The following is a 12,711-nucleotide window of genomic DNA, read 5'->3' as shown; positions in this document are numbered from 1 at the left end:
CTGAAATAAAAGGTCCCAAAAATTTTGCAGACGTACAAAAAGTGTATTTCTCTCAAATTTGTACATCCCTGTCAGTGAGCATTTCTCCTTTGCCAAGATAATCCATCCACTGACAGGTGTGGCATATCAAGAAGCTGATTAAACAGCATAATCATTACAGAGGTGCACCTTGTGCTGGGGACAACAAAAGGTCAATTTAAAATGTGCAGTTTTGTCACACAACACAATGCCACTGATGTCTGAAGTTTTGAGGGAGTGTGGAATTAGCATGCTGACTGCAGGAATGTCCATCAGAGCTGTTGCCAGAGAATTGAATGCTAATTTTTCTACCATAAGCTGCCTCCAATGTTGTTTTAGAGAATTTGGCATTACATCCAGGTCTTGCAAACCACAGACCATATGTAACCATGCCGGCCCAGGACCTCCACATCAGGCTTCTTCACCTGCGGGATCGTCTGAGACCAGCCAACTGGACATCTGATGAAACTTTGGATTTGCATACTGAAAAGTTGGGGGGGTTTAATCCTAACTTCTACATCGTTTAGCAGTAACATTGGAAACGATAAAGTCGGCGTGCGAAACCCCCACGTCTGCATCACTTGATCTCGGTAAGTAATTAAGAGAATGTGAAACTTGGTTGTCAGTACTTAATATACAAGACATGCACATGATTTTATTAGATTATGTTATTCACATAGGAATGGGGGAAGCTGCTCTGCAGCCCGTGCACCCTCCACACAGGGATAAAGTGCATGAGGTTCCCAAATCAGCAGGTGCCAGGAATGCTGTCCAGGTTTGGCTACAGGTGTCGATGGTCCATCCATGTCTGCATCCACATTTCGCATGCTGACCACCTCAGTCCTGCAAAACCAGAACGGGTTGGGCAGATTGTGACGGAACTCAGAAGAATATGAAGGGGTTTGATTAATTTACATAATGCAATTGTTGAACTTTTCCCACAACGTGAATAAAAAACCTATGCTTTGTCTAGCATTCTGTTTCTTACCACCAATCTCTGTATGAGCTGCCGCCTCCTCACTGCATCACCCGGGGCAGGTGCTCCATTAGATGGTGGGTTAGGAGGCTCTTGGTGGTCCATTCTAATCTTCTCATCCATTTCAATATCATGCCCAACGTTCTTGTCAAATACACTTGCACTTCAGTTAATGAGAAGTCCCCTTGAAATCTGTTCGCATTTTGTTGCAATGCCAGTGGAAATGATAGGATTCCATTTGTTTACACTAGCATTGCTTCAAAATTAACAAGTTTCAAGGTGACATCTCTGTAACTGAAATGAACTGTTTTCAGCTATTTGGCCAAAACCTTTTGGGTGTGCAATTTCAATAAAATGTTGGTATATGTTGCTTTAAGTTAACCCATTTTAAATTAAACTTTTGTATTTCTATTAAGTTATGGTGCGCTCCACAACCGACCTTGTTCTGCCATGCGCCAGATTGTAGCGCATTTCCTGTGCTGTTCAGGGATCGACAAAGGGAGTGAGAAGCCAAGTTTTCAGTGGACAGCTCCGGTCACCTAATAGGGTAAAACCGTTATTACATTATTTTTGCAAGGTTAATAGGAAACACACAGAAAAAAATAACTCACCGAGAAGCCACCTGCCTCCACTCTCACCAGCTTCTAGACGCGTAGACCTTGGCCACTTAGAGCAGACATTGAGTAGTTGCATGTTTCTAATGCTAAATTAAAATGATATTCCTTGTCACTGTATGAGTTCAAATAAATACATGAACATTGTGCAGGTCACAGAAACTAGTCCTTTCATATTACATTTTTATCTGTTGGAATATGTCTCATATTCCATACATATATGAAAACAAATGAATTTAGAACAGAACAAGATGACAATATAAACATTTAAAATGTTTTCAGTTAGTGACAGTTTCAACAGTTACCATTGGAATGGAGTGCTGAGACCCAGGACATGAAATGTGTCCTTATACTCTTTATGCCATAAAGTAGTAATAACAGTACTGCATGGTACCCTTGGTCCTGTGTATAAACATGGGAATTTTGTATTTTGGTTATTTTATTAGGATCCCCATTAGCTGTTGCGAAACCAGCAGCTACTCTTCATGGGGTCCACTCAAAACATGAAGCATAACATAATACAGAATATTAATAGACAAGAACAGCTCAAGGACAGAACTACATCCAAAATCAAATTTAAAGGCACATATAGCCTACATATCAATACACACAAACTATCTAGGTCAAATAGGGAAGAGGCGTTGTGCTGTGAGGTGTTGCTTTATCTGTTTTTTGAAACCAGGTTTGCTTTTCATTTGCGCAATATGAGATGGGAGTTCCATGCAATGATGTCTCTTTATAATACTGTACACTTTCTTGAATTTGTTTGGGGACTCCTGGTGTAATAAGTGTCTGTGTATGTTTCTTATAGTGTCTGTGTATGTTTCTTAGCCAAGAGAGACTGACATGCATATTAATTACAGTGGCAAGAAAAAGTATGTGAACCCTTTGAAAATACCAGGATTTCTGCATAAATTGGTCATAAAATGTGATCTGTTCTTCATCTAGGTCACAACAATATACAAACAGTCTGCTTAAACTAATAACACAAACAATTATACATTTTCATGTCTTTATTGACCACACCGTGTAAACATTCACAGTGCAGGGTGGAAAAAGTATGTGAACCCTTGGATTTAATAACTGGTTGACCCTTCTTTGGCAGCAGTAACCTCAACCAAACATTTTTTTGTAGTTGCCGATCAGAAATGCACAATGGCCAGGAGGAATTTTGGACCATTCCTCTTTATTGCTGAAATGAAACAGTTTTGTATTCTTGGGATGTCTGGTGTGAACCGTTCTCTTGAGGTCATGCCACAGCATCTCAAATCGGGTTGAGGTCAGGACTCTGACTGGGCAACTCCAGAAGGTGTATTTTCTTCTGTTGTTGATTTACGTCTGTGTTTTGGGACGTTGTCCTGTTGCGTCACCCAACTTCTGTTGAGCTTCAATTGGCGGACAGACAGCCTAACATTTTCCTGCAAAATGTCCTGTCCAGGCCCTGAGGCAGCAAAGCAGCCCCAAACCATGATGCTCCCTCCAACATACTTTACAGTTGTGATGAGGTTTTGATGTTGGTGTGCTGTGCCTTTTTTTCTCCACACAGTGTTGTGTGTTCCTTCCAAACAACTCAACTGTAGTTTCATCTGTTCCACAGAATATTCTGCCAGTAGGGCTGTGGAACACCAGGTGCACTTTTGCAAACGTCAGACGTGCAGCAATGTTTTTTAGGCACAGCAGTGGCTTCTTCCGTGGTGTCTTCCCATGAACACCATTCTGGTTTAGTGTTTTACATATTGTAGACTCGTCAACAGAGATGTTAGCATGTTCCAGAGATTTCTGTAAGTCTTTGGCTGACACTCTAGGATTCTTCTTAACCTCTGAGCATTCTGCACTGTGCTCTTGCAGCCATCTTTGCAGGAAGGCCATTCCTAGGGAGAGTAGCAACAGTGCTGAACTTTCTCCATTTATAGACAATTTGTTTTACCGTGGACTGATGAACATCAATACTTTTAGAGATACTTTTGTAACTCTTTCCAGCTTAAACAATTCTTAATCTTAGGTCTTCTGAGATCTCTTTTGTTCGAGGCATGGTTCACATCAGGCAATGCTTAGCTTTTGGAGAAGTCATTAGCCTAGGGGTTCACATACTTTTTCCAACCTACACTGTGAATGTTTAAATTATTTATTCAATATAGACAAAAAATTACAATAATGTGTGTTTTTAATTTAAGCATACTATTTTTGTCTATTGTTGTGACTTAGATGAAAATCATATCAAATTTGATGACCAATTTATGCACAAATCCAGATAATCCCAAATGGTTCACATACTTTTTCTTGCCACTGTACAGTGGGGCAAAAAAGTATTTAGTCAGCCACCAATTGTGCAAGTTCTCCCACTTAAAAAGATGAGAGAGGCCTGTATTTTCATCATAGGTACACTTCAACTATGACAGACAAAATGAGAAGAAAAAAATCCAGAAAATCACATTGTAGGATTTTTAATGAATTTATTTGCAAATTATGGTGGAAAATAAGTATTTGGTCACCTACAAACAAGCAAGATTTCTGGCTCTCACAGACCTTTAAGAGGCTACTCTGTCCTCCACTCGTTACCTGTATTAATGGCACCTGTTTGAACTTGTTATCAGTATAAAAGACACCTGTCCACAACCTCAAACAGTCACACTCCAAACTCCACTTTGGCCAAGACCAAAGAGCTGTCAAAGGACACCAGAAACAAAATTGTAGACCTGCACCAGGTTGGGAAGACTGAATCTGCAATAGGTAAGCAGCTTGGTTTGAAGAAATCAACTGTGGGAGCAATTATTAGGAAATGGAAGACATACAAGACCACTGATAATCTCCCTCGATCTGGGGCTCCACGCAAGATCTCACCCCGTGTTGTCAAAATGATCACAAGAACGGTGAGCAAAAATCCCAGAACCACACGGGGGGACCTAGTGAATGACCTGCAGAGAGCTGGGACCAAAGTAACAAAGCCTACCATCAGTAACACACTACGCCGCCAGGGACTGCTTAAGCCAGAACATGTCCAGGCCCGTCTGAAGATTGCTAGAGAGCATTTGGATAATCCCAGAAGAAGATTGGGAGAATGTCATATGGTCAGAAGAAACCAAAATAGAACGTTTTGGTAAAAACTCAACTCGTCGTGTTTGGAGGACAAAGAATGCTGAGTTGCATCCAAAGAACACCATACCTACTGTGAAGCACGGGGGTGGAAACATCATGCTTTGGGGCGGTTTTTCTGCAAAGGGACCAGGAAGACTGATCCGTGTAAAGGAAAGAATGAATGGGACCACGTATCGTGAGATTTTGAGTGAAAACCTCCTTCCATCAGCAAGGGCATTGAAGATGAAACGTGGCTGGGTCTTTCAGCATGACAATGATCCCAAACACACCGCCCGGGCAACGAAGGAGTGGCTTCGTAAGAATCATTTCCAGGTCCTGGAGTGGCCTAGCCAGTCTCCAGATCTCAACCCCATAGAAAATCTTTGGAGGGAGTTGAAAGTCCGTGTTGCCCAGCAACAGCCCAAAAACATCACTGCTCTAGAGGAGATCTGCATGGAGGAATGGGCCAAAATACCAGCAACAGTGTGTGAAAACCTTGTGAAGACTTACAGAAAACGTGTCAACATTTGTGTATGTACCAATCAAATAGAGTTTTGTCCTTGTTATCTAATGTGTATCTAATTTTAATTTGACTGCAGGATTCTTCTGTTGGAGTGAAGAATTCATGTTCATATTGATACCACAATATTCCATGACAGAATATACACTGCTCAAAAAAAAAAAGGGAACACGTAAACAACACAATGTAACTCCAAGTCATTCACACTTCTGTGAAATCAAGCTGTCCACTTAGGAAGCAACACTGATTGACAATAAATTTCACATGCTGTTGTGCAAATGGAATAGACAACAGGTGGAAATTATAGGCAATTAGCAAGACACCCCCAATAAAGGAGTGGTTCAGCAGGTGATAACCACAGACCACTTCTCAGTTCCTATGCTTCCTGGCTGATGTTTTGGTCACTTTTGAATGCTGGCGGTGCTTTCACACTAGTGGTAGCATGAGATGGAGTCTAAACCCACACAAGTGGCTCAAGTAGTGAAGCTCATCCAGGATGGGACATCAATGCGAGCTGTGGCAAGGTTTGCTGTGTCTGTCAGCGTAGTGTCCAGAGCATGGAGGCGCTACCAGGAGACAGGCCAGTACATCAGGAGACGTGGAGGAGGCCGTAGGAGGGCAACAACCCAGCAGCAGGACCGCTACCTCCGCCTTTGTGCAAGGAGGAGCAGGAGGTGCACTGCCAGAGCCCTGCAAAATGAACTCCAGCAGGCCACCAATGTGCATGTGTCTGCTCAAACGGGTGGTATGAGGGCCCAACGTTCACAGGTGGGGGTTGTGCGTACAGCCCAACACCGTGCAGGACGTTTGGCATTTGCCAGAGAACACCAAGATTGGCAAATTCGCCACTGGCGCCCTGTGCTCTTCACAGATGAAAGCAGGTTCACACTGAGCACATGTGACAGACGTGACAGTCTGGAGACGCCGTGGAGAACGTTCTGCTGCCTGCAACATCCTCCAGTATGACCGATTTGGCGGTGGGTCTGTCATGGGGTGGGGTGGCAATTCTTTGGGGGGCCGCACAGCCCTCCATGTGCTCGCCAGAGGTAGCCTGACTGCCATTAGGTACCAAGATGAGATCCTCAGACCCCTTGTGAGACCATATGCTGGTGCGGTTGGCCCTGGGTTCCTCCTAATGCAAGACAATGCTAGACCTCATGTGGCTGGAGTGTGTCAGCAGCTCCTGCAAGAGGAAGGCATTGATGCTATGGACTGGCCCGCCCGTTCCTCAGACCTGAATCCAATTGAGCACATCTGGGACATCTTGTCTCGCTCCATCCACCAACAGTCTGTTGCACCACAGACTGTCCAGAAGTTGGCGGATGCTTTAGTCCAGGTCTGGGAGGAGATCCCCCAGGAGACCATCCGCCACCTCATCAGGAGCATGCCCAGGCGTTGTAGGGAGGTCATACAGGCACGTGGAGGCCACACACACTACTGAGCCTCATTTTGACTTGTTTTAAGGACATTACATCAAAGTTGGATTAGCCTGAAGTGTGGTTTTCCACTTTAATTTTGTGTGACTCCAAATCCAGACCTCCATGGGTTGATACATTTGATTTCCATTGATAATTGTTGTGTGATTTTGTTGTCAGCACATTCAACTACGTAAAGAAAAAAGTATTTAATACGAATATTTCATTCAGATCTAGGATGTGTTATTTTAGTGTTCCCTTTATTTTTTTGAGCAGTGTATATATGTTTTAAACAAGGCAAAAAAATAATAATTCAGTTTTATTTTACACAGCAACAGGAAGCATGACAACACTACAGTATGTGGACCAATGCCATAAAACAGACAAAAAAGAGAGAACATGCAAGCATAACACTTGCTTGCTACTAATGATAAGATAACTATACTGGTAAAATGATGATCATATGACACACGTCACTAAATTCTAAATGAAGTGTTTGAGTCTCTACTAAAAATATGAAATACATGATCAAGCTGAGTGACGAATCCTCCATTGTTAAAAACAAACACTGGATTTAGTTCCAATTATACCTTTCCACATGTATTTTATTACTCATGACAAGGCTTTAAGACATCTCGGAAAGTTCCCCTGGTCAATGCACAGTAACAAACACACACTTATGCCTAAAATACTGGTAACCAGTAATGGGGATATAACATCCAATGAAACAATGAACTCAGCCTTCTGGACCATATATTATCATTGTACACGACATAAGAATACAGAGGGAAAAGTTCAATAAAATGGTTGAAATTCTATTAGAACGACTTAAAAAGCCGTAATATATATATATTGCTGGTAATCGGAATTATTTTTTTAATATAAACTGTGCGATTAAAGCTTACAATACACTGCTGGCAGTAGCGCTGCCGGTTTCCATGGAGACCAGGCAACAGAGCCATCCATGGAGGTGCCATGTGTGTGCTGTTAGACTCCCGAGAAAGAAACAATTACGTGCCTCTACCTGCTAACACTACCACATCCCTTACACCAACTCTGTATGACGTTCATCAAGGTGGAACGCTGCAGAGATCACTTGGTGGATGCAGACGGCAGCCAAAGCATAATATCAAACTCACACTGAGACAAATAAAGTGGCAGTGGGTGGGAACAGGGAGTGAGAAGTTGTAGTGTCTAGTCTGGTCCAGCAGGGGGCAGGCTAAGCGTTGACTCAGTTGACTTGGTCCAGGGCACACAGCAGATCCTCGCCCTGCAGCAGGTGCTGGCGACCCACCACGGGGGCATTAACCTCACAGTCATACCGGGTCAGCTGTGGAAGGGTGAAGGGTGAGCCGCTGCCCTCCGAGGAGATGCCAAGCAGGCAGCTTGCCAGGTCTAAGAGAAACAAGAGAATATAAGGGACACTAGTGTCATTGTTTCATGTAAATTATATGTAAAACATACAGTGCCTTCAGAAAGAATTCAAACCTCTTAACTTTTTCCACATTTTGTTAGGTAACAGACGCATTCTAAAATTGATTAAATCGTTTCCCCCCCTCAATATACACACACAATACCCCATAATGACAAAGCAAAAGCATTTCAAATATATTTTTTGGGGCTAATAAAATAAAAAAAACTGAAATATCACATTTACATAAGTATTCAGACCCTTTACTCAGTACTTGGTTGAAGCACCTTTGGCAGCGATTACAGAGTTTTTTTCCATTCTTCTCGGCAGATCCTCTCAAGCTCTGTCAGGTTGGATGGGGAGCGTTGCTGCACAGCTATTGTCAAGTCTCTCCAGAGATGTTCGATCGGGTTCAAGTCTAGGCTCTGGCTGGGACACTCAAAGACATTCAGAGACTTGTCCCAGAAGCCACTCCTGTGCTGTCTTGGCGGTGTGCTTAGGGTCTTTGTCCTGCTGGAAGGTGAACCTTCGCCCAAGTCTGAGGTCCTGAGCGCTCTGGAGCAGGTTTTCTTCAAAGACCTCTCTGTACTTTGCTCCGTTCATCTTCCTCTCAATCCTGATGAGTCTCCCAGTCCCTGCCGCTGAAAAACATCCCCACAGCATGATGCTGCCACCACCATGCTTCACCGTAGGGAATTTTGCCAGGTTTACTCCAGACGTGACGCTTGGCATTCAGGCCAAAGAGCTCAATCTTGGTTTCATCAGACCAGAGAATCTTATTTCTCATCGTCGGAGTCCTGAAGGTAGCAAATTCCAAGCTGGCTGTCATGTGTCTTTTACTGAGGAGTGGGTCCCGTCTGGCCACACTACCATAAAGGCCTGATCAGTAGAGTGCTGCAAAGATGGTTGTCCTTCTGGAAGTGACCATCGGGTTCTTCATCACTTCCCTGACCAAGGCCCTTCTGCCCAGATTGCTCAGTTTGGGCGGACTGCCAGCTCTAGGAAGAGTCTTGGTCGTTCCAAACTACTTCCATTTAAGAATGATGAGGCCACTGTGTTCTTGAGGAATTTCAATGCTGCAGAAATGTTTTGGTACCTTTCCCCAGATCTTTGCCTCGACACAATCCTGTCTTGGAGCTCTATGGACAATTGCTTCGATCTCATGGCTTGGTTTTTGCTTTGACATGCACTGTCAACTGTGGGACCTTATATAGACAGGTGTGTGCCTTGCCAAATCATGTTAAATCAATGGAATTGACCATAGGTGGACTCCATTCAAGTTGTAGAAACATCTCAAGGATGATCAATGGAAACAGGATGTACCTGAGCTCAATTTCGAGTCTCAAAGTAAAGGGTCTGAATACTTGTGTAAATAAGGTATTTCTGTTTCTGCAAACATTTCTAAAAACCTGTTTTTGCTTTGTCACTATGGGGTATTGTGTGTAGATTGCGGAGTATTTTTATTTTATTTCATCCATTTTAGATTAAGGCTGTAACGTAACAAAATGTGGAAAAGGTCAAGGGGTCTGAATTCTTTCCGAATGCACTGTACATACGTTTAATGTCAGGCCGTGGCTATTGTGTATTCCAGGACTAACTACCTGTAGGTAGGAGCAGTATGGTCCTGTTGGAGGGAGCCTCAGAGCTGCCCAGCTCAGACACCTTGAGCTTTTTACCTGGCCCAGGAGGGTCCTGGAGCAATGCCCCCTAAGAAAAATAACATATTCAAATTAGCCCTCAACATGCCAGATGTTATCAAACAGAATATCTCTGCTAAATGTTTATTTTTTAATATGTATAATGTGATAAAAACATTTCTAAAGGTCCTACACACATTTACTATTCCGACAGCCTGAGACAGAGACAACTTTCTCTTGCGCTGTGAGTTCTGGGTGGCCAGTGTCCTGAGGGACATCTCTCTGTCCATCGGAGGCGCCCTAGAGCACAGAGAGTCACACACCATGTCAGCAGTCAGAAAACACTGATATGCTTTAGTTTTGAGGAAAGGGTAAGTTGGAAGGAGTGTGTGTATGTGGTGGGACTTACCTCATGGTGAGTAAGGAGGCAGGGCAAGGGCTAGCTGCCAGCTCCGGGGCTGGGGAAGCTTTCCGGCTTCTTGGGGCACTAAAGGGGGAATCAGTGTAGCTAAGGGTGAGGTGCAGAGGAGAGCACAGAGAGCTCTCCAGGGGCTGGGCTGGGCCACACGATGGGGGCTCCTCTGGGGACAGGGTGCGCAGCTGGAAGTCATCATCCATGGGGATGTATGGAGCCAACATCTCCAGGTCCAGGTCCTCCATGCCCTACATGGGGAAACAAGAACATATGTCAGATCAGATTTTACCTGAATCAAGTCATATCCTTTAAAAGACGTTTAGAATCCACGCAAGTTCAGGGAAGTGGTGGAATGGAATCACAGCAATTACATCTCTGCCTACAGTATTTAAACCACACAACAGCTGATTCTCGTTTCAATTAGGTTCACCATTGTACCAAGATGGACGCGTCCCACTGCCACCCCAGTCTCTTCCTTATATTGTTCACTACCTCCTCCAGCTACTGATAGTGTGTAACCCAAGCTCGTGACATTTTTCTGGTGACCACACGCTTTTTCAGTTCCGGCCACAAATTCTCTATAGGATTGAGGTCAGGGCTTTGTGATGGCCACTCCAATACCTTGACTGTTGTCCTTAAGCCATTTTGCCACAACTTTGGAAGTATGCTTGGGGTCATTGTCCATTTGGAAGACCCATTTACGACCAAGCTTTAACTTCCTGACTGATGTATTGAGATGTTGCTTCAATATTTCCACATTATTTTCCTCCCTCATGAAGCCATCTATTTTGTGAAGTGCACCAGTCCCTCCTGCAGCAAAGCACCCCCACAACACGATGCTGCCACCCCTGTGCTTCACGGTTGGGATGGTGTTCGGCTTGCCAGCCTCCCCCCTTTTCCTCCAAACATAATGATGGTCATTGTATTCAAACAGTTCTATTTTTGTTTCATCAAACCAGAGGACATTTCTCCAAAAGGTACTATCTTTGTCACCATGTTGTAAACTGTAGTCTGGCTTTTTTATGGCGGATTTGGAGCAGTGGCTTCTTCCTTGCTGAGCCGCCTTTCAGGGTATGTTGATATGCATTTCGCTACAACAAGCATTTCGCTACAACAAGCATTTCGCTACAACAAGCATTAACATCTGCTAACCATGTGTATGTGACAAATAAAATTTGATTTGATTTGATATAGGACTCGTTTTACTGTGGATTATAGAGGGTATTTTGTACCTGTTTCCTCCTACATCTTCACAAGGTCCTTTGCTGTTCTGGGATTGATTTCCACTTTTCGCACCAAAGTACATTAATCTCTAAGAGACAGAATGCGTCTCCTTCCTGAGTGGTATGACGGCTGTGTGGTCCCATGGTGTTTATACTTCCGTACTATTTGTATAGATGAACGTGGTACCTTCAGGCGTTTGGAAATTGCTCCCAAAGATGAACCAGACTTGTGGGAGGTCTACAATTTTTTTCTGAAGTCTCGGCTGATTTCTTTCGATTTTCCCATGATGTCAAGCAAAGAGGCACTGAGTTTGAAGGTAGGCCTTGAAATACATCCATGGGTACACCTCCAATTGACTATTTCTTTTATACATTTGCAAAAATTTCCAAAAACCTGTTTTCACTTTGTCATTATGGGCTATTCTGTGTAGATTGATGAGGAAAATATTTGATGTAATCCATTTTAAAATAAGACTCACGTAACAAAATGTGGGAAATTTCAAGGGGTCTCTGAATACTTTTCGAATGCACTGTAGGTACCATACCTGTGAGGTGAAAGGTGTCTTGGGTTCTGTGTCGATGGCAAACAGTCTTTCCACCAGGTCCAGTTTCAGCGCAGCACTGATGTCAGAGTCCATTGGAAAACAGAAGTTCAGCGGGCTGTCAGGCTGCAGAGGACATTACATTGGTTAAAGACTAGTATTTGTGAAAATAAGTATTTTTGACATTGATTTCCTGACTGGCAGTTTTAAAAGCGGTCCATCTGGACGTGGTATCCCTGGTCACCTCAGTTGAGCTGTGGCTGCCTGGGGTGCTGAAGGAGTCTGGACCTGCCTTGGTGTCCACTGAGGCGCTGGGGATCAGGGGCTGCTCATTGGGGGGCAGCATAGAGTGAGGCAGGGCCAGCTTGTCACTGGTGGAGGGCAGCATCACATCGTTGTAGAGAGGCACCTCCTTCAGCAGGATGTCAGAGTCTGCAGGGACAGTAAAGAGGAGGTCAGAATGAGTTTGGGATAGTAAAGTAAAGCATGACTTTATCACTAATTATAAAGTTAATCTTCCATTAAAAAGTAACTTTCACCCAAAGCTCCAGGCAGGGCAGGGTACTGACCGGGGCTGCTGAAGTCCAGGGAGATGATGGTGTCTCCTGCGGCCGGGGCCAGAAGGGTGAGGGCCTCTGGTTCCTCCTTCAGTCTGTCATACAGGCTGGCCAGCGGCTGGTCCTCCATTGCCTGGGTGAAAAGCTTAATCACATCCACCTTCTCCTCCTTCAAGAGCACAGGGGACACCTCTGCCTCTGGGCCCTCGTCCTCTTCCTCCTCCACCAGCTCCTTCTTTACAGACCTCATGTCCTCAGTCTGCTCCAGAGACAGCACCATCTTCTCCTCCTCAATGCCACTGGAGCAA

General features: G+C 44.0%; 1 protein-coding gene across 20 annotated transcripts in view; it reads right to left on the bottom strand.

Annotated features, from left to right (window-relative positions):
- Positions 1-6,859: 6,859 nt before the first annotated feature.
- The window catches only part of LOC110505629 (hypoxia-inducible factor 1-alpha), a 31,875-nt gene continuing 26,023 nt past the window's right edge, over positions 6,860-12,711 (bottom strand). For 11 of the 20 annotated variants that reach the window (XM_021584969.3, XM_021584968.3, XM_036962419.2 and 8 more), the window contains 7 exons: positions 12,416-12,702; positions 12,091-12,278; positions 11,850-11,972; positions 10,076-10,329; positions 9,864-9,966; positions 9,631-9,736; positions 6,860-8,013 (listed from right to left, as the gene is read on the bottom strand). In XM_021584969.3, the coding sequence (XP_021440644.2) occupies positions 7,850-8,013; positions 9,631-9,736; positions 9,864-9,966; positions 10,076-10,329; positions 11,850-11,972; positions 12,091-12,278; positions 12,416-12,702 (1,225 nt within the window). In that variant the 3' untranslated portion in view covers positions 6,860-7,849. The remainder of the gene's footprint in view (positions 8,014-9,630; positions 9,737-9,863; positions 9,967-10,075; positions 10,330-11,849; positions 11,973-12,090; positions 12,279-12,415; positions 12,703-12,711) is intronic. The other 9 variants (XM_036962422.2, XM_090220843.1, XM_090220854.1 and 6 more) reach the window with 1 other exon arrangement.

This window comes from Oncorhynchus mykiss, chromosome 25, assembly GCF_057628025.1.
Source record: "Oncorhynchus mykiss isolate SJ-2025 chromosome 25, ASM5762802v1, whole genome shotgun sequence".
Lineage (NCBI taxonomy): Eukaryota > Metazoa > Chordata > Actinopteri > Salmoniformes > Salmonidae > Oncorhynchus > Oncorhynchus mykiss.
The sequence above is the reverse complement of the archived record's forward strand: the minus strand, read 5'-3'. Positions and strand labels throughout refer to the sequence as shown.